At 47.0% G+C, this 27,535-nt stretch overlaps 1 protein-coding gene across 1 annotated transcript; it reads left to right on the forward strand.

Moving 5' to 3' along the window:
* Positions 1-377: 377 nt before the first annotated feature.
* On the forward strand, positions 378-26,935 carry LOC147691805 (uncharacterized). Its single transcript, XM_086938098.1, has 2 exons — positions 378-753; positions 26,470-26,935. The coding sequence occupies exons 1-2, from the start codon at positions 529-531 to the stop codon at positions 26,860-26,862; spliced, it is 618 nt and encodes a 205-aa protein (XP_086794224.1). The 5' UTR covers positions 378-528; the 3' UTR covers positions 26,863-26,935.
* The last annotated feature ends 600 nt before the right edge of the window (positions 26,936-27,535 follow it).

Here is a 27,535-nt window from a genome sequence, read left to right on the forward strand (position 1 = left end):
TTCCCAAGCAAGGTTAACCAGGAAAAAGTGTTAAAGAGAAACCTTGTGTATAACAACGGTGACATAAATTTGATAGAACTTCATATATTTGATGAACTTTAGCTTAGAAACCAATCTCACAGCTTTTTTGCCCTTAGTTTGGCAACATTATGTAGGTCCCTGAAACATTTTCAGCTGACCTGTTCATCTAAGAGGCAAAACTATGAAAGTACAATGAAAGTGCATGTAATAACAAACACTTTTCTTCTCTGATGTCTTTCTTCTCAGACATTGTCTCTTTCCAAACTGCTATCTCCCCTTCAGCCTAAGTGTCTCCCTCTGTTGTCTTGTCCGTAGGCTGATCTTGGAACTCCTTCCATTCAGCGTAGAGGCAACAAAGTGAAGCTTGATTCCCCCTGCCGAACGCCTGCCGCCCCCGAAGACTCCAATGGGGCTCTCCATGGAGAAGCACGCTTCCAGACCCAAGGCCTCCCTGCTGCCGGAGACTTACCAAAACAAGCGCTGGCGCCATCTGTGGTTGGTGGGGACATGGCTCTCTGCCCCAATCAGAGCGCTGTTTCCAAGGAGCATAACTACTGCAGCCAACAAGGGTCAGTGAAACCTCTTCTAGCGGCCCTGTGCTTCCGCAAAAGGAGATCCAAAGGCCGGGCACGAAAGCACTGCTTCCTCAGACTGGATGGAGCTACAGTGAGCCGGGAGGGTGGATCGCAGGAGATGAGACTCCAGAGCAAGCAGATACCAAAGGCCAAGAAGGTGTGTAGGCTGCTGGTGGTTTGCAAGATTGGGGATGGGCTCTCCCAAGCACCCAGGCATGGCGGACACTCCATTTGACGGCTCAGCTAAACCTTTAGGCACATGCATTTATAGACACAGCTCAGTATGCTCCGTAATATGCATTCCACACGTCTGTCTTCTATTTCACATGCCTTATGGATCACTAGAAACGATGTCTGTCACAAGAGAAGTGTTCAAACCCCAAAAATGGAAATTTCAGAATCCAATCAAACACCCTGAACTGCCATATTTGAAAATTCTGATATGTCATATGTTGCAGCTGCCTGTCAGTGTGTGTGGATAAAAGTAATTGTGCCTTCATGCATGTGTGCTTTCCATTTTTTGTTTTGGTGCAGGACACAGGGCTAAGCTATGGCACTGGATTTACAGAAATGGGGCATAGCATGGGCAATAATCCTGTGTTTTTCGTTGTCTGCATTTGCTATAAAAATAAAAGACCATCCATGTCACAATTGGTACTAATACAAGCATGGCACAGTTACTCTGTTGTATGCAACTGCTGTAAGCCACTCTAGGATTGGCTGATGGGAGGGCGAGGACTGTGGCAGGGCAAGGGCTATGGCAACACGTATAAATTCTGTCTACTCAGAGCACCATGGATACTGGAGAAAAGAGTTATAGCAGCTGAGAGCGATGTACAAAATTGTTCTCTCCTTGGTGTTCCTCAGAGGGCACTGGGTACAACAGAGCTGGGTTGCCACCTTTGCTAGTGTAGTGCAGCATTGCATGCCTGCTTTGTAATTCGGTCGTGGAGGTGGCTTGTATTAGGCCTATTTTGTGAAGCATTTGGATGTACCTCCATTCTTAGCAGGCTTGCTATGTGGATTATCCAGAGGGTCGAGGCTCTCCTGTCTTGTTTCCATCCTATAATTATAATGCCACATTTTGCAAAGCGCAAACTTAACATCCCTGAGGGTATCCAGGCACTGGGGGGCCGTCGAGGAGATTAAGAGAGCTATTGCCCAGAGTCACATGATGCTGAGCTGCCAGCAGGGATCGAACCGAGAGCCCCATGCTCTGAAGTCAGCTGCTCTGGCCGCTGGGCCACACCTCTTCAAAGCACTGGAGGCCTATAACCGTCCAGGGCTGAATCCTCTCTAGCCACCAACCCTCACCCTCCACTACCCCACCTCACCATTCCAGGGTGGCTAGAGGCATCTCCATCCCCTTCTTGATGGAGAAGGAGGCAATCACTTGCTGGGAGAACGTGGAGTCGGTCTGGGGAAGTTGGCCTTTAGAGGGTGCCAATCTCCAACAAAGTAGAACGCCTCCAATAATTTTCGAAGGGATCACCAACCCAGAAAACACTTCCCCGCCCTCCAAAAATGTGTCATCTCCAATGATTTTAATGAACTCATCTTCCAAAACCAGTCGGTTTACCACTCCCAGCTCTTTTCTTCTTCCTTTGACTCTAAAGCTGGGTACTTGCCCACAGAGTAGTGGGTGAGACACCATCAGAATGACCATAAGCCATTTTCCTGTATTTTGCCAAAGAATGCGCTCGTGCCTACTGCCACCAGCTGCGCAATCTGAATCCTGTAGGCCTGTGTGCTGCTGGTAAGTCCGCATGCAGCTCCCTCTCCTGAGGGTCACTGCCACAGCTCAGGGAGCTATCTTTGTAGAGAGACTGTTGAATAATACGCCAGCAGTTCATCTGCACAGCCTCATCCCAAGCACATTGTGACCTCCCTGCTACTGGGTGGTAGGGGCAGATCCAACGATGGCAGCAGAATCTGTGCTCAAGAGAGCTGCACTGTGCTTGGACTAGGGCACTTCCGACAGAGGACGAAGCATCTGCAGTCTCGCTGCATTTAGACAAAAATATGTAGGTTCCAACTCAGTGGGTACTGGAATCAACTAAACAATGTTTGTGACTGATCACAGACAGCAGGGTCTAGAATCTTGTATAGCCTTAGAGCCCAACGTAGCAGCTCTACCAGCCATTAATGGTCCACTCCAGCGTTAAAGGCCCAAGCAGAAGGCGAGGGCCTGTAACAAGAAAGCCCGCCTTTAATGGCCGGTAGAGCCCGCTACAGAGGGCTCTAAAGCTATTAGAACATTCTGCCCCTAGAGGGCAGAATGTTCTAATTTGTAAAAGGATAGGCCTCTCGGAACCCAAGGGGGTTTAATTCTCTTCGGTCTTCGAGAGGCCTTTGTTCACAGCAACAGCGCTGAAATGAAAAAACATTGGAATGTTGCTCTCTGGGCTTCTACCAGCCATTAGAAGCATGGCGCACTCCGTTGTCTTCAATAGAGCGCTCAGCATTCCAATGTTCTAAATAGAAATATAGATGCATTACTGTGAATAACAGGGATGCTTTTCACTGGGGGGTTCTTAGTGGCATGTAGTAGACAATGAAAGCAAAGCTCGAGTTCGCTTTGATGTAACTCAGAACCCTGAGGTGAAAAACATCCCTGTTATTCACAGGTACCTGTCATACCCTTTACCGAGGGCCCACATGGCAAGCAGGGGCTACTGGACCAACTCTGTGGTAGTTGGGGCCATTTGCCTCTGGTTCCCTGGGAACTGTCCTAGAAGCTCTATAAAATAGGCCAGGTACACCCTTTCTGCACTTGACTCTTAGTGTAGCAAGTGTGAGCAGTCAAAGGCTTCTGAGAGAGGTAATGTGGGGGATAGAGACTCAGACGTGAGGTAGTCAAACAACAGACATAACAATTCATTGTGCAGCCCGGTGCTTTCCTTGTGGTAAAAAACATGGCATAAGTCCGCCCCACCTCCGGTACCAGTGTGCAGAAGGTAGAGTCAGTGCAAGTCCATTACCACCCTCTGTTGGCAGTCACTCGAATAGGCATTCTAAGAAGAGGGGAGTGCTGAGCCGGCTTGGCTCAAGTTGTTTGAAAGTAGAAGCACTCAGTGAGGCTAAGAGACTTTTGGACAGACTCAGGCCAACTCCAATTACTCTACCACAACCTGTCCACTCTTGGGCCCCCCAGTTCTGTACTTGGCAGCTGGGCTTCTCTTTTTTCACCAGTCTGCTCCTGCATGGTCAGACACACTTCTCCCCTTCTAACCATTTCAGACAGGTTTGTAGATCACAGGTACACCCACAGCTCATCCAGCATGATGCACAGATTTAAGGTGAAGTCCCCTCAACTTTGGGAATATGGATTTCTGTCATATACCAACCCTGGGCCTCATTTTTGAGGTTTTGACGCAGGGCAGCGCTGCAAGGAATTTTGCTGCACTGCCCTACAGGCCTCAAAAATATTTCAAGCGTATCCATACAGAGTCCTCCTACCATACATACTTTATACAACATTCAGGCAGGGGTCTGGGTGTCTCATACAAGCAGAACTTTATATGTGTGAGGGCAATAGGCACAACACTTCTTATGAATCAAAGAAACAGGTCTGTGCAGTGGCAGAAAAACAAAATGCTACCTCCACCACTTAATTTATGACAACCCAGGACATGGACAGCAGGCCGGTGTGAGCCAGAGGGCACACTTGGAGCACCCCTTTAGGTATCAGAACCAGGTCAAAGAGCAGGCATAGGCCTGAGCACCGCACACTGGATTACCATGTGAACTGGGCAAAAACTTCAGAATACCATATATCACATGCAATTGGAACACTCAGGGCAGTGGCGTAGCTAGGTGGGTGACGGGGCGGTCTGCCCCAGGCGGCTCTATTTTGGGGGCAGTCGCAGCCGGCGGCAGCTGTGCTGATGACCCATGGCCAGTCCAGGATGTATTGTGGGGGACAGGACAGTGATGACAGTACACCCAGCTACCCCAAACCCACACGTGCAGTGGCCAGCGGCTGTTGCTGAGCAGCACCACATGTGTATGTAAGTGCAAGTGCACTTGCTTGCAAATGCATGCTGCACCACCTAGCATAGTGGTGGTGTGGCGTGCCGCGTGGCATACTGTGTATCTGGGTCCCAGGGCCGTCAATCTTGTAGCGTGTGAAAGGGCTACCAATGACGACCCTGGGCATCATTTTTGCCCAGCCCGTGCTGCAACAGTGATGCGCACTATCAGGCACAGTACCAACACACGCGTGAGTGGAGGAGTCTTGTGCTGGCCTTGACATTTCAGATTTGCTGCAGACAGTCTGACCAGAACCAGACTTCTGACTTACCCCGAGCCAAGTCAGTCACACACTGTCTGGACTGTCTCAGTGTCTCTACCAGAGGAAACCGGCCTGCTAGTGGTGGTGCATGCGTGCACTGGGCCTGGCCTGTGCTGCTGTGGCCCCGGCCGATGCCTCCGCCGAGAGAGAGAGACACTGACAGACTCAGTCACTTGTGACAGGTGAGCGCCCCCCCCCCCCGATGCGAGTTAGAAGCACGCCTCTCCCCGCCTAATTAAGGTAAGTGAAAATGAATTAAATTTGTATTTTTTTAGCTCCTTAGGAATGTTTTAGAAAAAGAATGGCGAAATAATGAGCATAGAAAGCTTGTCAAGTCTATATTTATTGCGTTAAGAGTTGTGGCGCGCAATCTTTAAACCTGACTCAGGAAGGGGTTATGTGAAAGACTCTGTGCACATTTCATAGCGCTGTGAATAGAACTTCTATAGTTCTTGAATCTACTGAGTGGTAAACGCTGATTCCGCTCTAGAATCCAAAGTAAGCGCTTCTTCAGTAACTGGCAATTTTCCCAAAAGCAAAAAACAACAGGTGATGGACAGAATGCAGAACAATGTCATACATTCACCCCAGTACAGAGATCTGGGACTAAATCCATCGTTTTTTTGCTCACCATGCCATTCCAGTTTGAACCCAGCCATATGCAAATCAGTCTTGACCCTGTGCCCCATGGGAACAGTCCAGCCCAAACTGCCAAGCCAGGTCCTCCCTGGACTGGACACAAGCATCCAAGGACCGGTTTCGGGCTTTCCGCCCTCATCAGCCTGGATAGCTTGATTCCAGGGGCATGGAGAGCACGGGACTCACGTCTGAGCATACCCGTCTCACTCGGGGTGACAAATGCAAAAAACAACAGGTGATGGACAGAATGCAGAACAATGTCTTACATTCACCCCAGTACAGAGATCTGGGCCTAAATCCATCGTTTTTTTGCTCACCATGCCATTCCAGTTTGAACCCAGTCATATGCAAATCAGTCTTGACCCTGTGCCCCATGGGAACAGTCCAGCCCGAACTGCCAAGCCAGGTCCTCCCTGGACTGGAAACAAGCATCCAAGGACCGATTTCGGGCTTTCAGCCCTCATCAGCTTGGATAGCTTGATTCCAGTGGCATGGAGAGCACGGGACTCACGTCTGAGCATACCCGTCTCACTCGGGGTGACAAATGCAAAAAACAACAGGTGATGGACAGAATGCAGAACAATGTCATACATTCACCCCAGTACAGAGATCTGGGCCTAAATCCATCGTTTTTTTGCTCACCATGCCATTCCAGTTTGAACCCAGCCATATGCAAATCAGTCTTGATCCTGTGCCCCATGGGAACAGTCCAGCCCGAACTGCCAAAAGCACCAGTCGTGTCCAGCCAAACAGGCCTTGTACAACGAAAATGTCTGTTCACCATTGATGATGACGGTGGTTGTGAATACTAATACTTAGACGTCATAAAAGTAACTCTCAGATATGCACTAAATAAAAGGAAAAAATACCCAGACACAGAACTGTCATTGCTTCTCTTTTTCTTCCTCCCCCTTTCAAAGCAGAGAGAAACGTCATTATTTTAAACGGCTATTCATGCAACCCTACCATTACAGTTCCCCTTCGACTTTTTCACTCCTGTATTTCAGAGATATGATTGTCCTGTGCAGTATATTTGTACATGGGAACATGTAGGTATAATGGCAATACCCTATCCATTTCCAAGGAAAGTCAATTTAACATACCACAGGCACAGAACTAAATGTTCAGGATGTGAAATTCGTTTGCAGGATACAGATTTTAATAAAGTCAACACACATCAAATAAACTTCTAGTTGCATTTCTCTTAAAAGTTTGTTTGGTGTGCGTTTAATTCTTGCCGCTCTACCACGTGGGGGGGGGGGGGGGGGGGGGGGGCGGCAAGGAACTAACCTAGTAAGTCAGTATGCAAGTGAAATCATGGTATGTGCCATCACAGCCTTTGATGTCACAATGCATAACATCACACGTGGCATCACAGTAAGTGAAATCACATATCATGAGTGCATTTAAGCGCATTATGAGATTTAAAAAATTAGATTTGGTTTTGGTTTTGTGCTAAAAAAGTGGCGCAATTCAGATGCAAAATCTAGGCCTTAACTAGTTTTACAATTTTTTTAAAATCCTGCCACAAAAAAATTGGCAACATGGAGAAGCATGTTGGTAGATCTTTTATGTTTAACTGGTTACAAAGTCTGCGTTTGTTAAATATTTTTATGGGGTTAAGACATCTGCTGCAGAGGTGCCTAGTAAATATCAGGGAATAATAATTGGTGAGATAACCCAGGAGGTTAAAGTATTTCTTGGAGAGATTTCTGTTTTGTGTAGTCCCAGATCTAACTCAAAGTAGTATAGAAGGTTAATGTGCCTGCAAAGCATATTATGTAATATGCAGATGACAGATTTTTTTTTAATGTAGCTAGGTAGGTGGGTTACTGCTTTGAACACAGATCCTTTCGTTACTTGCAGTTCGTAATTAGTAAGCCTTTTAATAGAGCACAGTGAGCTATGTCGAATCAGGGCGGGCTCTAGGGTGGTGCCACCGCACCAGGTGCTGACTCTTCGAGGGGGTGCCTGTTTGGAAGTATTTTGATGGTTTTAAAAGCACCTGCTGCTGTATTGCTGGCCTCCGCAATTTTCATAAAAAAATAAAAATGTCAAGATAACTTGGTGATTGTTCTTTCTGGAGAAAGAAGAAGTTTTGTCAAATGGAAGTTTTAGCTCATTTTATGGAAGCACGGAGGGTTGATGTGCCTGCTGCAAAGAATGTATGCCATGCAGATCACAAAGTGCGCATAGTTTAAATAGGTCAGTGCTCTTGTCAGGGAGATCCTTTTTTTACTAGCAGCGTAGATGTTAAAATCCTAAAATGGAGCAGTGAGAAATAACTGTCATCAAAGGGCTGCATGCAAACTGCAAGGTATAGATGAGAGCATTATGATGTTTTCCTCCGTCTTTCATTATTCTAATGTTGCAAAAAGGATTCATTTCCGTAAAAAAAATCCTTATTATTAAATGTAACCCCCAACCATAGGGTTATGTTTTAAATTATGAGTCTGTGCTTCTCCAGACCAAGCACTCTTTAACTATACTGTCTACCCGTATGGATGATATGCAACTCCTACACCTTGTAGGCGTCTGTCTTAAGTAACATTTCCTATACACTGATTTGCATACCCATGATTGACTGTCTCTGTGTTGTGTTTGTGATGTAAAGTGCTCTGACACCTACAATGGTAAAGGTGGCGCTATTAAATACGTCTGAGAGAGACTGGTTATGGAGACTTGAGGGGGTACTGTTGAAGGGGAGTAGTGTGGGAGTCTGTGGTAGGTGCCTGTGGGGGGGCGCCAACAAACATTGTCGCACAGGGCGCCACCAGTGCTAAAGCCGGCCCTTTGTAGGATATGTGGCTGCTACACCTTTTAACCCTCACTGACTCATGCAACACATCTTGTGCACTGATTTACACACTTGCATGATTTATTGTCAATCTGTATGTTATTTAAATCGCTCTGACAACCCTGCATTGGAATGCGAGCGCTATAAAAGAAATAAAATAGTGCAATTTAAATTGTGTGTAAATACTGGGACCGACCAACACATCTGACTTACTTACAGTTCATGCACTTACATAAAGGGACCTTACAAAGTCAAAAGCATGCCTCTTTAACTATCGGTGAAGAGATAACAAGCTGTGTGCTTTTGTCTCCCTCTGTTGCATTTACTTTTAAATGTGAGGTTCCAGACCACTCGATCAAAAGGGTCGTTACTCAGTAAACGCCTTGGGAGCGCGTGTTCTCTGGGAGCTGGGAGAGGTTAGTGTTGGGCACGCAGCACCTCCGCTCCGACATTTGCTTTCTCCTGCATTGGAGTACAGAGTAGCGTCACAAACCCGGCAAATCCACCCGCGCTACTAGCCGTCCTTTTCCCCCCAGAACCCCCCTTCCCCCGCTACCGTCCATGGGCGGCAATCTGAGGGATAGCCTTGGGCGCCAGAAGCTCTAGCTACGCCACTGACTTAGGGCAAGGGGCACACACCCATTTACCATGTAGGGGACATTCCTGTCACAGAATTTCCCATCTGAGGGTCCGATTCACATAGGTAAACTGAGACAAAAGTCTAAGTTTACAACTTTCTGTATTCACAAAGGGCATTTACGTATATGGCACTCCATTCCATCTCCTGCTGCTCTCCTCAGCTCTGTAGGAGTAAAAAAGCCTTACATAGCACAGTCTCCTCTGCTTTAGCCCCTTGCCCCTTTTTACACCTGGTATCTTGCCACCAGCCCTCACCACTCTCTTGAAATATTATGAAAACCATATCTGACAACTGTCAAACTCCCACACCATCTTCAGTATTGTTTGTTCTTGTGCTTGAGTGTCTAGCATATATTGCAGTATTATACCTCAAATTATACTTTATTTTCTCTTGTAGCCTGCACACTTGTCACTTTTTCCTCTGTGCACTTTTTACTACCTCATGTATTTTTGGTAGCTCACATTTTTACTACCTCATGTATTTTGTTTGCTCACAAGTGTCACTATTACCTTGTCTACCTCATGTATTTTTGGTTGCTCACAATTTTACTACCTCATGTATTTTTGTTTGCTCACAATTATCACTTTACCGTATGTAACGTAACGTATGCTTTTGCAATCTGCTATTCGTGTAATGTTCTCAGTTTGTATCATTTCTGTTTCCTATTGTAAAGCGCTCTGACGCCTTCGGGTAAAGTCCGCGCTATATAAAATTGCATAAATAAATAAGTATTGCAATCTCAAATATTTAAAAAACGTACCTGGGGTCCAACCACCCACCCAGCACTATTTACATTAACGGTCCCCTGGTCAAATTTTAAAAAGCTGGTACTCTGCCATCCCACGCAAACTACTACCTCAGAGAATGTCCCGTCAAGCCAAATATAAAAAAAAAAAATAATATCTGTCCTTCCTTTCCCGCCCCCCTCTGCACCGACACTTAATTATTAACACCGGCACTTATGACAGTATGCCACATGGTGGCGCTGTTTGCCTAATTTAAAGATGAACGCAACAGTAGTGGTATATTAATTCAATATACGTTAAGATTGACTAATGCGGTCCCAGCCTTTCTAATAGCGTATGGGCCCTGAAATAGTATGAACTGTCACACTTGTAAGAGCGTGGTGGGTAGTGGCTCAGTTGGTACGGTCACTGGCAGCGCTGTCAGGGGCCACGGGTGGTACAAGCTGCAGTGGCCTCCTGAGGAAGGCACTGGCCCTTATTTTGTTCCAAATTAAGCACTGTATGCTAAACAACAGTCAAGACTTTGTGAAGTTTCTGAATGACTTCGGTACCAAGCATCAGGCTTGTCCAAACTAACACTGGCCTGAGCAGATTTTTTGGAATTGATTCCTTGAGTAGGAGAATGAGATCTATTGATGTTGTCAGAATAAAACTGCCTTCTCTGTTTTTTTTGTTAGTTGGCTTTGCAGTTAAAGTTCCACAATGTTCACGAGTGTCTCACTGCATCCCCCGGCTAGTAGTAAGTAGCTGTTCAGGTAAACCTGTAGCAGTGCTGTTGGACCCATCAGATGCTCCAAATGAGCTGAATTTACTTCAAATACCGGTTCCAGTAGAGCAGGATGAGTGTGCCTCCCAGGCAGGGTCCCCCTTTGGGCATAGTTTCCAGATTAGCTTGATCAGATCTCAACCATAGGTAGCCCCATTTACTTGTATCAGTTCTGTAGTTTCTAGGGGGTGTTAGGATGCTCCACGTTGGCGGCAGGTGGTGATACCCCTTTGTACATGAGTGGAAAAGGGAAAACAATCTCCTTGTCTGCTAAGAATCACTTCGGGCAGAGAAGTATTTAAGACAGTGCCAAAGCAGAACTTTGATAGTTTGGCCTCAGTTGTGAGGAAACAGGACTCAGCATCTTTGAAGCACTCCTCGGGTTAACACAGATTTTCAGGGTGTAGCACACTGCTTGATGTGGTGATTGAACTCCTATTCAGTCTAGGCAAGTCGGACAGATGTACAAGGGTCCAACTCCCAATATTTAATTTAAAGTTTTAGGTAGCCAACCTCTGATCCGAGCGAAGGGGCGTTTTCAAGGCTCTATTCCTAGGCAAACTGGAGGGCCTGGTTTGAGCTGGCAAGATGTGTATTCCAACTCCAAGGCAGACATCTCGAGGAAACTCCTGTCATTATAAAAGCTTCTAGCAGCAGCACTAGGAAAGGGAGTCAGAGCCACAGAATGCCAATCATACCTAAGCACAAACTCATCACCCACTAGGTAAGTTGAAAATAAAGGACAGTATTATTGTACTGCATGGGTTTTAGAACTCCTCTCCCGGCTGTAGCTGACTAGAGTACTGGCAACAGGATATGTTCTCCACTTTCAGGCAAGGGGTAAGGTAGGGCCCTAAAACATTATACACTGGCGACTATGTGTTGCCCTTTGTCCCTATTGCCTCCCAAGGCAGCCAGATGGCAGAACCCAGTAGATTTTAGGTTTAAAATACATCAGGCGGGAACATTTGATGAGTAAACACAAAAAAATGAGGGGTTCGGCAGCTGTGGCGTGCAACTCCAGGCGTGCATCCTTACAGCAGGGGGGAAGAAGAAGAGGTGCATGCCATCTACAACTAGATGGAAAGGCTAAATAAGGAAGTAATGTGACCCGGTTAGGTGTAGCCCATACAGTAAATACTAGAGGGTCCTGTTCAGAACCCTGAGCACCGCAAACAGCTAAAGGGTCAGGAGGAAATCTGATCAGTTCACTTTACGCTGTGACGGAGTCGTGGACGTGTAGGTAGCCAGGAGATAGCAGGGCTAGTGAGACAAACTAGCACATGCATCATTGTCATTTGCATTCACAAACGGTGCGAAGCACAAATTTGGACCCCCCCCTGCACCCTTGAACTTGCATTCTCAATTTGCGATTCGCAAATTGCGAATCGCAAATTGAGAATGACTTCCCATTCATTCCTATGGGCCTCTAGGCCCATAGGAATCAATGGGAAGGGATTCCTTAATTGCGATTCGCAAATTGTGAATCGCAATTAAGGAATTTTAAGAAATCGCAAAAAAAATTGCGATTTCTTGGTGCATAACCGTTTGCGATTTCTTAATTGCGATTCCTTAATTTTCGCAATTAAGAAATCGCAAACGGCAACAATGATGCATGTGGCCGTTAGAATCGACAGTGTCCAGGAGAATGTGCTGCTGTACTACCTCAACCATTACAGAAAGGTGAAGCTGCACTTGAATGGAGGAAAGCTGGGTCTCAATGGAGTGATTGCTAAGACGCCCATTTGTAGCCACTGAAGTTGTGCGTGGGGCCATAGTCATTACCGTTCAAGTATTTTATAAAAGGAAATAACCAGGTCTGTGAATGATTGAGTTGTCTGGGTTTTGGAAAAATGGTGTGTGCCTGCTTTAGGTCTGTAGCAGGATGGTTGGGCTCCTTTCAGGAATTAGTGCTTGTACACATGGTAGATATCGCTGAGTATAACTGGGGCAGAGACCTATGGTCTGGAGGTCAGTCTGTAGTGCATAATCGAAAAGAATGTGGAGTTTTTGAGAGCAGCAAACACCAGGAAGGAGGAGGGAGATAGGAAAGTGGCTAGTGAGCCACATGTTTTGAACATTTTATACAAAAAGAGAACTGCACTTATGGAGGAGTGTGCTGCAGTTAAGCAAGGACATGGCAAGGAGGGATTTAATTTAATTTATTTATTTTAAAAGTTTTATATAGCGCTGGCTAGACCCAGAAGTATCAGAGCACTTTACATGATCAGAGTAATATAAGGCAAACATGGTATACAAGCATAATATCAGAGTAAAAGAAAAAAATCAAATCAGGACGGACTAAAGCAGAAGCTGGAGCAATACCATACAGTTGATATAGGTAAGGTGGGGTACAGGAAGATGGACATAAATTACTGCAGCAGGTATGGTCTGGTGAGAAAAGATCAGGGGTCAGGTCCAGGTTAGGATCCCCAATAGTAGTTAAGGAGGTGGGTTTTGAGGTCTTTTTTGAAACTGGCATAGGAGGGGTTACAGCGCAGTTTTTTGTGAGGGTATTCCTGATAGTAGGGGCATTTATTTATTTTATTTATTTGCGTGCTTGTATAGCGCTGTGAATAAACTCCCGTAGGAGTATCTCCGCGCTGATGACAACCGGTAAGGAAACTGATGAAGAAAGCAATGAAGTTAAAAATGCTATGAAGCTCCTATAACCAAAAGGTGATAGTTAGAATGCACTAAACAAAAAAGTTTTCAGGTATTTCCTGAATTGAAGATGGTTATGGCATTGCCTCAATGAGAGCGGGAGAGAGTTCCAGAGGTTGGGACCTACTACAGAAAGAGCCCTGCCACCTAGCCTAGATTTAGTTATTTTAGGAACGCTCAGTAACAACTGGTCACTGGATCTAAGGGCACGGGTGGGAGCATAGGGAACAAATTTGCTGGCCAAATATTCTGGTCCCAATTGATTGAGGCCCTTATGAATGATGCAGCAGGTCTTGAACTTCACTCGTTGGCGTATTGGCAACCAGTGAAGTTTGTGAAGTAACGGTTTGGACGGGGACATTTCCAGAGAAGGAGCGCGATTGTGTGGATTTCTTTTTATGCAGGGGTGGGATTAGGAGGAGGGCGCTGGTGCTTCTTAGAGGACGAGTGGTATCAGCGATGAGGAGTTTCTTGGAGAGGTATTGCAGAGTGTTTTGGTGGAGGGCTTTATGTGTAATGCAGGCAGTTTTGTAAGCTGATCTCCCTTCGATAGGGAGCCATTTAAGAGATTTGAGAGCTGGGGAGATATGATGGAAGTGTTTGCAGTCTGTGTTGAGCCTGGCTGCAAGGTTGAGCACAGCTTTAATTGGAGCAAGATGTACTTTGGGGATTCCGTTAAGGATGGCATTGCCATAGTCAATACGTGAAAGAACAAGAAATTGAACTGCAAGTTTAAAATCATCGATGGATAAGAATGGTTTGATATTCTTCAGGTGACTGAGAGTGAAGATGGCTCCTTTGGCCGAGTTTTTTATGTGAAGGTTACGGGAGAGGGTGTTGTCGATAGTAATGCCAAGAGATTTGACGGAGTTGGACTGTGAGAGTGAACAGTTTAGTACGTTAAGGTCTGAAATCCATGATTGAACTGGGAGGCGGTTCTCTTTAGGGGAGAAGAGAATGATTTTAGTTTTATTTGGGTTTAGTTTGAGATGATTTGACTGGAACCAGGATTGGATCTTGTGAAGGGAGTTGTTCAGGTGTAAGATGTCAGCATGAGTTTTAATCTTGTAATAGATTTGGGTGTCATCGGCGTATAGGTGGTAGTTGATGCCTGCTTATTTAAGAATTAGAGTGAGGTGATAGACTAAGGTTTTGAGGCACCTGAGTAGGGAGAGAGATCGGGGACAATTTCCATATACAGTAGAGTTTAGGCTTTTAGATGTTGCGTGCCCAGATGATAACGGAGAAACATCAACTAGGAGAGCATTGAAACATTCCATAAATAACTCCTGTTATAGGGAGGGTTGTCTGATGGAAAGCGAGGACTGTAAAATGCCACTCGTGCATTGTGGATGGTTTTTCCAGGTGAATTTGCAGTTTATAAATAATGTAGGAAAATCTGGGGATGAATAGGACAGAACTGAGATAAAAAGTGATACTGGGGAGCAGGGGAGTCTTTAGAGGGGCCCAGATAGAGAAGGGCTTCTGAGATGTATATGAGGTTACAAGGATTCCCCATGATGTGTGAAACCTGGTTATGGCCTCTCACAAGGTTAGGGTCAGATAGTATTGAGTCCAGTTGAGTTATTGTACAATAGTGATTCTAGTCACATCAAATTTGCTCATTGGGAACATAGAACTATCCAATAGGGCGGGCGAGGGAGTTGAAAGAGTCTAAGAATGTATCTATTTCGATTAAGAAGGGGGGCTGTGAGCTATCTGTTTGGCTGTTAAGTTGGGTCACTGCTTCTGGCAGCTGGAAATACATTCACATTCAAGTCGTCTGAAAGTAGGATCCACAACATTGTGATCTTCTGAATCACCTTTGTCTTGTGGATTTGGACATGCTTCAGCCAGGGCCGGCCTGGGAACCCAAAGTAGCCCTGGGAAATCTGGTCATTCCAGCCCCCATACGGTGCATAGAGCGGGCCATGGGCCAACCCTCTCAGCTAAGAAATATCTTTTTTAAAGTTTGGCTTTCCATTTTTTAGGTCTTGCTTACTAAAGAGTGCATGGCCTGTCTGTTGCAAGATGTATTGGCTGCTTACAGTAGGCATAGAGCACTCCCACCTTAGGTTGGGTTCTTATTTGTTAGCTTATGGGGACTTTACTTCCTCTTTTTGTGTTTGTCCCTACCCTGGATCATGGGCGCATTACTTGTTTCCTTCCACCGCACATTTTTCAGGTACTATTTTTTTTTGTTTAAGCGCTCCACAAGTTTTTATGGGTTTTCCGGTTGTTCCCCTCGTGTACCTCTCCCCTTCTGCCATGCTCGTGCTGCTCTTTCTCTGCCTGTGTGCTTCTCACCACCTCTTCCATGATGCGTTCCCCCTTTGTGCTTCTCCCCAACTCTGCGCTTTCTTACTTGTGTACATCTCCCGCCAAGCTACCTGTTGCTCTTTTGTCTGTTTGCTTTTCCTCTCCCCATTCAACCTGCTCTCATCTTTTTGCTTTCCCCCGCTTCACGTTGTACTCCCTCCTTTCTCTTTCTCACCTGCATCCCTGTGTTACTTCCCCCAATCCACAATCCTTTGCTACTTCCCCCACCCCAGCCCTCTGTTTTGCTTCCTCCCACCGACACCCTCCTTGTTGCCCACTCCCATGTGTTGCTTCCGCCAGCTCCCCACATTGCTTGCCACCTCGCCTTCTGTGTAACTTCCCTTATCCGCTTGAGTAACTGTGCTTTTATTTTTGTTTACTGATCTCCAACTCGAATTGGTAAACAAAAAAATTGCCAATGTCATTTTGTAGGCACGCATATGCTTGTTGTGCATACCTACATAAGATGTGACTGGCTATGTCATATTTTATCTCTTTTAGCCATGTTACACACCATATCGGATGCTGTAAAACATGGCTAAAACCATTAGCAAAGCCTCTTAGCCCCAAAGGTGAGAAAAAAATGCATTTGCAAATGCTTGTTGTTATTCAGGTTCTGAAAAAAAAAATCATGGACCTCATTTGCTAAAGCTTTGCAATGCAACACAAAAGAAGGTATCAGTTTACTAACCATTAATAGGGTCATGTGCAGCGCTGAGGTGCTTTGCATGAACACCCATGACTTCTTTAGTAAGTTAATAGTCCATGTCTTATAAAATCAAGTTAATTTTACAAATGCGAGTTCTGGCTGAATAAAAAACTTTTTTCTGTCTTTCCTTTTTTTTCATTTTTTATATCTTTATAAAATATGAATCTGCACCCAGACACCATGCTGCAGAATTTGTTGTGTATGCCCTTCTTGTGAATATCATATGCTGCAGTTTCAGGCAACATGGGCCTGAGTGCGAGGTGTTATCGGAGGCCACACCGTGTCCAAGTCTGGAAGGTGTGTACAGAGAGTTGTATGGACAAAACACTAGTTTGACTAGTGGTGACACTTGTGCCAAGAGCCAACTGCACATGAGAGCCTACTGCAAATGGCCAAAGGCAATGAACATGGATTCCGTGGTTTGGGGGCCGAGTGCTGGGTATTCGCAGTAGCCGTACGATTCATTCAAAACCCATAGCTCATGGCAAAAGGCCATACATAGCGGCGGTAGGGGCAGGGTGGAGGTCATGGCTTGGGGCCACACCCTGCACCGATAGCCTTTGAGCCTGATTAGCCAAAAGTCATGCAGAGCTGATTTGAGCTGTGTCCAGTAGTATATCATTAAATAAATCAATGGAAAAAACTGTGAATTAAGAAAAGACAAAGCAACATTTCTTTAAAAAAAAAACATTCGCCTAAATAAAACCTCCATGGAAGGTACATTAAGTTTGAGATGCAAAAGCTCATGCACACAAAAAGTGATGGGAGAAAAACTTGCAATTTGTCTAACCACTGCCAATTGTGTAGGGTAGCACTTCAAACCACCATCTTTTGCCCACTATGCCACCTTAGATTTAACTCGGCCATATGCAAATCATCCTTGGTCCTGCTATAATACGAATAGTCGAGCCTGAACAACCAAGCCACCTCCACTCTGAACCAGAACCAAGCATCCCAATACCATTTTTCAGCCTGAATTCCAGCTCTTCAGGCAGCTGGTTCCAGTGGCACAGTGACCAGGGCACTCAAGTCTGGGCATACCCTTGGCCACCTAGGACATAACGTCACACACGCAAAAGGTGATGGGAGGAATACATGCAATTTTTCTAACCACTGGCAAACGCTTGGAGTAGCATTCCAACCCATCATCCTTTTGCCAAAAATACCACCTCAGATTAGACTGCCATAATTGTTCAAACTATGTGATGTACATTATTGAGGTTAATCGTGTAAGAGCATTCCTGATAGCAAAGCTCTCCAAGTTGTTCGAATTACAAGTTAAATTAGTAAATAGTCCATTGTGAAATGGTCAGGATATGCTCCATAGACAGCTTGATTAGGGATCATGCGGAAAGAGAGATTGCAGTATAGAGAGCAGGCATGACCAAAGCTTGCTGCAGTGACCCCCCCCCTCACACACACACACACACTCAAGTATAATTATGCAGTATGTCCTTTTTTTGTATGTATCCTTGAATATTTGGTATATCTGGCATAACTTTTTTCCTGATATCCATGATAGTAAATGTTCATCGAGGAACTTGCATGCATTTTGATACCCAGTCCTCGCTTATGTATATCCATGCCCACTGTTGTTAGATTTATACTGAAATGTACATGCTCAACTGCAGTGTTGACTGTTTCAGGATCACTGTTGTGTATTAATTCTTGTAAGTGCTTTGTCACTTGAATTTGAAATTTATTCGCTAACATGAAGTTACAGTTATATCAAGGTCACAGAGTGAGGATTATGTTTGATTGTCTTATCTGCTCAAAATAGGGGCCAGCACCCCAGCATTTGTTATCAAGATAGAACACATCAACCAGAAACCCCTTTTGAATGTAAATCAAAAAAATATGACATCACCAGTGAGACACCCACGAGCTGTCCAAACACCACCACTTTTTTTGCAATGCTATTTCATATACACCAAAGGGACTCCCAACTTTAGATTTGCTCACAGAATTCTCACTTTTGTTTCTGGCAATTCCTATTAGGAAGCAAGAATGGCTTGGGGAGCTCAAAACTCAATGCGTACCGGCAAAATCACTATTCGTTAACGTCTTAATCGATTAAAGTCAATAGGCAGAACTAACATAAACAAACAGCTTACCCTCTTAGCAGCTATGGAACGTCCAGCTCCAGTGCTGAACGTTCCATTGCGCAGGTGAGGTTCGAACGTCCAACGGCCGACGGCAGCACTCCTGAGGTAGTGGTGCCGTCGGCCGTTGGAATAGGCGCAGCACCTAAGAGGTTAATAAAATATCAAGTTAAACGGAAGGGTGAGTTGGCATTATAAGGTAAAGGAAGCTGAGGGTAGGACAATCCTCGCCTCCATGTCCTTAATGGAAGTGTAATTTTCCTTTACATTACCTAGGAAATTTTACATCCTATGGCAGGACCAGAGGCTGTGATTATGCTATTTTAAAGCTTCTCTTCTTCCAAGATCAAAATCCAGGTGCGGCTCACTGTAGAACTGTTTAAATCTTGACTTCCCAATCAACGACCCTGCAGAAAATCTTTTAGAGACCATGGTGCATCATGCAAAGCACACTCAAAAATGAAAAGTATCAAAACCTGCCTCAGACAGGGCCCACCAACCCCAAATGGCCCAAAGCTGTGTAAGAGATTGCACTTGCAGACTTTGGAAAATAAATGGGTGTCTGGGAATCTGAGCACGGCCTCGAGTCCTTAGTAAACAATTTATACTGTTTCAGACACCTAATCACACATAATTTGGGATGTTCTGGGAAAGCAGAGTATTCAGTGTGGGACTTTGATCTCCTAGAAACCGTGAATGTTGCTCCATCTGGGATAAACACCATTTCAATCAAATCCAGTGCTCTTACATCAGACACTCTTCTACATGAAAGTATACAAAATAGCTTAGTAAGCATAGTGAAGAGTTCCTTTTGACACAAACTGCAACCAATCCTATCCTGAAACAGGGACAATACCTTGTTAACATCCAATAGTTGACACTACATTGAGGAGGCTTAACAAGCCTACGCCCATCAAAAGTAGCACACAAAGAGGTTCTCACTGTCTAAAGAATGACCGACCCATGTGACTGAAAGCTAGAAGTGCCATCAAATTATATACTTTCCCATTGATAGCGATTTCTGTTTATATATGTAATTCTCTACCCCAAAGGATTGATAATTCTCTCAGGACACCAACTATGCCATGTAGCCAAGGCTAAGTTCCAAAAAGAAGGGAGCCTGTTCCGAAAAGGACTGCACCACAAAAAGCCAGCCTGCTCCAAAAGTCCCAGGAATTGCCAGTGACTCTAGAGAGCCTGCAAGCCATCAATCACAGAAGATTGTCCCTGATTATCAGCTGAATATCCACTATTGGACCGAACAAACAAGTCTAAAGATGGGGTACAGGCATTTGAAATTCTAAGAAATGTGCACAAAACTGAAAGACTCACTTGAAACCTCAAAACCAGGGTGTTCAACACACAAGCCTCCCTCTGCCTCCTGACTAGAGCAACCAAGAGGTGAATCATTAGAAAATATGTAGTTCAGGCCCATTTCCTAATCTTGGAGAAATACATCCACAGTCAATGCCTGCAGGTACCTGAGGTTTTGGGAATATGTATCCCATCTGTCCATGATCACTGCAAACTCAAATATATCCAGCTTCCAGATTCTAGAAGCTCCTGAGGGAGCGAGAGCAGGGCCGGACTGAGAACAGAAACCGGCCCTGGCAAACTGCTCAGCTGCCCCCCCTGGGTTAAGGGGGAGTGCAGCTGAGCAGTTTACGATGGCCGGTTTCGGCCGATTTTGTTACCGGCCCCTACCCTAGCGGCCCACAGGGGAAACGCCCGGTGCCCGCTATGGCCAGGCAAGAGCTCTGGTCTACGATCACGATTGTCTTTCTCTGTGACAGAAATCCTTGCTCAATATTCCTAGCATCCTGGACCTAATGACTCCCAGGTGGTAGATGTATTGTACCATTGAGATGTTGTCTATCCTCAGCAGGACATAACAATGAACCCGATCAGCCACCAGACATTGCCCTGCAAAGAAACCAGCCAGGAGCTCCAGAGAGTTGGTAGACAGCAGTAGCTCTTTCTCCAACCAATTTCCTCCTATGGATACATCCCTACTCTGAGCCCTCCCGACCAAACCTGCTGGTGTCAGATTGATAGCAACAGGCCGGAGGAACTGAATGTGGCCCGGCTGTTCCAGGCCTCCATGCGATTCAGCAGGGAAACATCCTTGACAACACAGTGTTTACACCACGCGACCTTTACAACGCAGCCATTGCAACGCAAGTCATTACTACAACTTGCGCTGGATGGCGCTCTTGCTTAAGGAATAATTTGATTTTCTATTCCAACGCCTTCCCTACTGTTATGTGGCCCGGAGTTGGAATAGAAAATTAAATTAATCCTCAATCCAGCTCCCTCCAACGCAAGTCATTGTAACGACTAGCGTTGTGAAAACCGCGTTGTAAAGTACCGCGATCAAAATGATCGCGTTGTACTGACGTAGATCCGATTCAGCAGTGATTCCCTGTCCTAGCCTCCTTCAACAGTAAACCCTCCTCTGAACATGCGAGACCCTTCCTCAGATGGAAGGTCTTGAAGCATTTAAGGGGCAGTAAATGCAGCGCACCCAGAAAAATTGTCTGAATAGAAATAGTAGGCTTACAATGAGGCCAGAATGTGGAGTGTGATACATTGGGCATTTGAAATTTGTATCAATTCCTTCTTGATGGTCGACGTCTTCCCTGACACCTACAGATGTTATGTTCTTGGGGGCACGCCCCTGACGCCTGGAGCGTCCTGTGTTGAAGTCATGTGACTCCCTATAATAAAAAGAGGTCTCGCACGCACGCACGCATTCAGAAGCGCGCAGACCGAGCAGCCAAGTTATTCCCAGTGTCCGACTCTGTTATTTATAGGGCCACGTGTTAGGCCTAGCCAATCCTAGATGCCCCGGAGTGTAGGCTCCAGAACACAGTCCCCAGGGCGGTCACCTCCCCACAACAGGACACAACAATTGGCGACGAGGGTGGTAGTCGACTCCTCGCTCGGGGTGTGTGTGTACCCACTCCCTTGTGAGGCGGCCGCGGGCCCTGCCTGTGGCTTGCGGTGCTCGTGCCTTGCTGTCCCACACACCCCCGCACTCAGCGCCTGGAGAGAAGACAACCTCCGCCCTTGGGAATCTGCAGGTGAGCCGTTCCGCCCAGTGTCGACCTGCTGCGCATCGTGGCACGAGTGGCCGTGTATCGAACGTCTCCCACACGGCATCCCCGTCTGGCGCCGCACCGCGCCCAGTGGCACGTGCGTGAAGCGCGCTTCGACCCGCCTGGCACGGCGATCAGGGAGGCGCCCAGGGTCGGCGAGCAGCTCGGGGGGACGTGGCTCCTGCCCATCCCGCTACAGACCGGTCCCGCTTGTGGCAGTAGCGACGGTCGCACGCGCTCTTCTACCATCGCTAAGGTGCCCACCACAACCAAAAACTGACCTGATTGCGGGCACCAACAGCCCTGCACGTGGAGAAAGTAGTCACCCTAATCCTCCACGCACCGGATCCGGTGCCGCCCCGGCTGGTCACAGGCCTGATCAAGCGCGTCCTGGGCGATGGCTACCATTCCGCCCATTGAACCGCTTGTGGTGGAGGGTGCGCCCTCAACTCTTGCCCCGAAATGGAAGGAATGGGTGGACAGGCTCCTAGTCTTCTTTGAAGCCATGAAGGTTCACAAGGAACAAAAACGCGCCATGGTGCTTCACCTTGGCGGCAAAGACATTAACTCCATTGCTCGGACCCTCACAGAGGCCACCCCCAAGACTCACCATACCCTGATTAATGCTCTCAATGCACATTTTGAGCCCATGGCAAACCAGGATTATGAACGTTTCGTCTTCCGACAAGCACAGCAAATCCCGGAAGAGTCCCTGGATGCATATCACACCAGACTCAAGAAACTGGCACTAACGTGTGGGTTCCAAGACATAACAGAGGAAATCAGGGGACAGATTATACAGGGTTGTGCCTCCGCCAAACTAAGAGAGAGAATACTAGAAGAGTCAGGGAAGCCGCTGGCTGATATCCTCACACTTGGCCGCACGAAGGAACTCTCCAAAGCCAGAGCGGCACACATGGAAGCCGCACTGCAAGCTACGGTGAAGATGGAACTGGTCAACAAGATACAGGTCCAAACGCCCTCCAAATGGCACAAAAGAACAGCACCCGCCCAAGGTGGGGCATCTGGACAATCATGTGGATACTGCGGAGGTCCGCGCCACCCGGCACCAGAATGCCCAGCACGGGGCAAAAGATGTTCTGGCTGTGGCAAAATGAACCACTTTGAGAAGGTGTGCTGATCGAAGAGATTCCGCAAACCTCGCCAAGCTGTACAAACAGTCGTGGAAGGCGAACCAAGCAATAGCGACATGGATGACGACGAAGAGGAGGAGCGATTCGTGCACAAAGTGCACATGATCGGTACCGCCACTCGGCGCACTAGAACTCTGCCTCAGTGCTCTATACAAGTAGCGGACCAGGACATCATGGCAGTAGTGGACACGGGAGCGTCCATAAATCTCATGAGCGCTTCCCTCTATAGAAACATGGTCACGCCTCCTGTCCTCAGCCCCACGCCTATCACCGTTTTCGCCTATGGACAAGACATTCCACTCCGAATCAGGGGCAAGTTTCGAGCGGCAGTCCGCCATGGAGACAAAGTCACAAGAGCAAACATCTTTGTGTCCGAAGAAGGACAGGGCATGCTATTGAGCTGCAGAACAGCCGAGGACCTGGGAGTGGTTACTTTTGCCTTCGGAGTTCATGAAGAATCGGTGCAACAACTACTCAGGGATTTTCCGGATCTGTTCGAGGGAATTGGATGTTTCAAAGGGGGTGAGATACATTTACACATAGATCCCACTGTGCAGCCCGTAGCTTTGCGACATCGTCGCATTGCCTTCCATCTTCGGCCGCTTGTGGAAGAAGAACTACACAAACTGGAAGCGGCCGGAATCATCGAGAAGGTCTCAGGCCCCACCCCCTGGGTCTCGCCCATTGTAGTCACACGGAAACCGAAACAGCCTGGAGCGGTTCGGATCTGCGTGGACATGCGCCTCCCCAATGCCGCCATCAAGCGGGAGCGCGAAATCACCCTCACGATCGATGACCTGATTGGGGAGATGGCCGGGGCCTGCTGGTTCTCAAAACTAGATCTCCGAGCAGGATACCATCAGCTGGTGTTAGACAAAGAATCTAGAAACATCACCACCTTCTCTACACACATTGGACTACGCAGGTACACCAGACTCAGCTTTGGGGTCTCCAGTGCGGCCGAAGTATTTCAAAATGTCATACAGGAACTGATTGCTGACATACCTGGCGTGATAAATGTCAGCGATGACATAATGGTTCATGCTCGCACCATAACAGAGCACAACCACCGGCTGGCGCAAGTATTTCGCAAACTCCGAAGTGCTGGGCTCACACTTCATCGGGACAAGTGCGAATTCCTGAGAACCAAGATAGGGTTTTTCGGATACGTCTTCTCAGCCGATGGCATACATCCAGATCCTGACAAAGTAAAGGACGTCAAGGACGCGCCACCACCTACGACAGTCACAGAAGTCAGAAGCTTCCTTGGTATGGTGAACTACTGCGGTCGTTTCATCAAAGACCTGGCCAACCTGACGCTTCCCCTGCGTGAGCTCACAAAGGACTCCAGCCCATGGACCTGGGGGCCGGAGCAGGAGAAAGCCTTCCAAGACATCAAGGCCTCCCTCTCCAGCGACGCCACGCTGGCATTTTTTGACCCCCGAAATGCCACACTCATAGCAGTAGATGCTGGACCGGCAGGGTTAGGCGCGGTGCTGATGCAGAGGCCGAGAGATGAATTAGACTGGACCCCAGTCGCCTTCGCTAGTCGATCTCTCACGGATACCGAACAGAGATACTCACAGATAGAGAAGGAAGCAATTGCCATACACTGGGGGTGCCGGCACTTTCACCTGTATGTCTACGGTAAGCCATTCACAGTGGTAACCGACCACAAACCGCTTGTGGCCCTGTTTTCAGGGACCTCATCGGAGCCGCCCCGCGAATTGAGAAGTGGCTATTACAACTGCAGGAATATAATTGCAATATCGAGTATCAACCTGGAGCGAAAAACCCGGCAGACTATCTCTCGCGCCACCCCAGGCCAGCTACTCCAGAGGAAATGGATGAAGCGGAAGAGACGGAAGCGTATGTGAAGTGGGTAGTTGTGCGATCCTGCCCGCGCCCCATATCTCTCGAGGACGTTGTGAGTGCCACAGCACAAGATGCCTGCATACAGAGATCTAAAGACATCCTTCGAACCACAAATTGGCACAAAGCCAAAGAGAATTGGAAGGCGCTCACCCCAGAGGCGCAAAGGATCATGGAGAGCCTGTACCATGTCAGGGAAGAGCTCAATGAAGACGATGCAGGATGTCTGCTGCGAGGGCACCGCCTAGTAATACCCTCGGCCCTCACGGGTCAAGTCATACAACTAGCACACGTGGGCCCCCAGGGGATGGTCAAGACCAAAGCCCGGCTGCGAACCAAGGTATGGTTCCCTCTAATGGACGAGATGGTGGAAAACATGGTAAGGTCGTGCGCTGCCTGCCAGGTCACGGGGGACGCTCCCCGGGAGGCTCCTATCATAGTGGAGCCCCGACCCCAGAGGCCGTGGGAGTGGGTCAGCATGGACTTTGGCAGCCTCCCGGATGGAAGACACACACTGGTGATGATAGACGACCACTCAAAGTACCCGGAAGTGGAGATCGTGGAAAGCACAAGTGCAGAGTGTGTAATACCAAAGATGGAGAAAGTTATTGCCACTCACGGAGCCATGAAGGAGCTCCGAACGGACAATGGACCCCCATTATCCGACTCTGTTATTTATAGGGCCACGTGTTAGGCCTAGCCAATCCTAGATGCCCCGGAGTGTAGGCCCCAGAACACAGTCCCCAGGGCGGTCACCTCCCCACAACAGGACACAACAACAGAGTAGCTTCCAATTATTCCACAGTTAAGCCCAAGAATTCCAGTTTTCCTCTGTAGGTCAGATCGGACTTCTCTTTCCTGGGCCCAAAACATTTCAACCCTGGGCATTCACTGATGCATGCTTTGAGCTGTTGTCTGTCCCGTGGTAAATTCCCTGCATGTACACTACTGCTCTCCGGCCACCATTTATTGAGTTGTCCGTCTTTCCTCTTTATGCTTTTGGGGAAGAGAGGCACGGCTCCCTCAATTTGAGTAAACCTGGAAGTTTTTATCTTTTCTCAGCCTCTAAAACCACCTCCCTCTTAAGGTGTGTTTTTTAATGCTGCATCCATGTTTATTTAAAATCAAGCATAAGAGCTGCTTCTAGAGCGCACATACTGATCTCCAGTATTTAAAAGTTCACTCATAAGTGCTAATAAAGAAAAAGGAGGCTTTGTGGAATATAATATGTGCCTAGGATCCCACAATTTGGACAAGCGGGGAAGCTAGTATTGATTTCAGGTTATCTGGTTTAACATTTTGAAATTCAGCTACCAGATGGTTAGCTCTGTCTCTCTCTGCCTCTCTCTCTCTCTCTCGTTTAGATCAAATGCATTGATTTGTCTTTTATTCTTGGCCTAGGGCAAGAAAAATCAAAAATAGCAGACCCAACTCTGGGCCCCTGACACAACTACCAAGCCAAGAATGCATTTATTTGAGGGGATTCATCCCTCCAACCCCCCCTTCCCCCTCTGTTCAAGGGCTGGCCACAATGCTCATATCAATATTTCAAATGCATCAGACCCAGGAGGTGTGTCCCTCTTGTCCGCTTTGCACAGTCACACATTGGAAAGTAAATTCAGCTTAGTAAAGTGACAGTCTCACATGAACACCCACTCCACTGCTTGGTGCGCACCTAAAAACACAATCTACACAGAGAGGGATAATTAAACAGAAATTGCAAAATTACAGACCACCAGGGAAAAACATGTTAGTTTATACTGGTAGTGATAAAAGGAATACTAGAAGGAAGTGCCGAAAGCAAAGATCACTTAGTTGGCAGCTGAGCAGCAAAGAGACGTAGTTTGGACGTTCAAGGCTCTTTCAAGGACTGTGCGGGCTGTCTTTTGATGATCTTTAGTAGTTTAATCCACATGGGTTGCTGTACTTTTGTGGTGTAATGGAAATCAAGCACAATCCTCACCTCCTGTCCTACCACAAATTGTCATGGTAATAATAGCTTAAATTAAGTACATAGGATAGTGATTAGATTTTGTGTCATTGTAAACAAGCACTCTCCATTTGTGTCCTTAGGGGGGATGTAAAGCCAGCCCGGTAACTGCCACGAAGAGGCAGAAGCGCCCACGACAAGAGAAGGCATGCTGTGAGGTGGCGCAGCAGATCCACGGGCTGTCACTAGAAGACTACCGCCAGCTGTTCTGCACCCTGGTGGAAAAAGCACTAAGCCCACGTTCATCTCCTCGTTCTCGCCTCCTACTAGCCCGCCGGGTGAAGGAGAGGCTCTACCATGCAGTAGGGTGCCCACAGTATTGGGAAGTAGTTCACCCAGGGGGCCAGGTAGAAGTCATAGAGGGTTTTGGCCAGACCAAGTCTGGACTGGCACCACCTCACTTTCACATCGACACCGGAATGGGAGTGTCTCCTTGCATTGGGGAGCCTCCCAAGAAGAACCAGGCAGCCCCCTAGAAAATAATCTGCAGCCACAATCCCCAGCATCCTCTTAGGTGTGATGACCACAGAATGATATGTGCATTTTCTTTACTTACATGTCCCTTTAGTGTTTATTTGATTGATATTTTATTAATAAGGTTGTTATTAAAATTACTCCTTTTCTAGATTGGTGAAACAAAAGCATTAATGTTTGAGCACTTGGTAAACTCAGAACATGTAGACACTCAGAACATGCACAAAGACAAATGAGGACAAATGTTTATTTACTCACTTAAAAAAGGCCATTCAAGCAGAGATGCTAGCAAGCTGAAAGCACAGAACTACCGACAGAAAGCCGTTCTCTCACAGAGACAGAACCTCCGTCACACAGACCCTGGTCACCAGCCGACTGGAAAAGGGCAACACAGGAATGCGCTCTTTGCAGGAATCACCTCGCACCTCCTCAAGGACTGCAGACGATACAGTACACTGCAGCCAGACTCATCCTAGACCTCCCCAAGTGGTCCCACATCACCCCCACCTAAGGAAGCTCTACTGGCTCTACATTCAGAAGAGGTGCCAGTTCAAGATCCTCAACCCAGCATACATCAACCACCAGCTGAAGTTCCACCATCCCTCATGACACCTGCCTCGCCCAAACCCCCCGCATCTGCAGCAGCGATAGTGGAGGTCACGCCTTGTCCTACCT

This window comes from Lissotriton vulgaris, chromosome 9, assembly GCF_964263255.1.
Source record: "Lissotriton vulgaris chromosome 9, aLisVul1.2, whole genome shotgun sequence".
In the NCBI taxonomy this organism is placed as follows: Eukaryota; Metazoa; Chordata; class Amphibia; order Caudata; family Salamandridae; genus Lissotriton; species Lissotriton vulgaris.

Excerpts from the sequence above, each read along its gene's own strand:
- LOC147691805 (XM_086938098.1), top strand. The coding sequence starts at position 529 with ATGGCTCTCTGCCCCAATCAGAGCGCTGTTTCCAAGGAGCATAACTAC. Across the intron at positions 754-26,469 it reads AGATACCAAAGGCCAAGAAG|GGGGGATGTAAAGCCAGCCC; the intron begins GTGTGTAGGCTG and ends TTGTGTCCTTAG.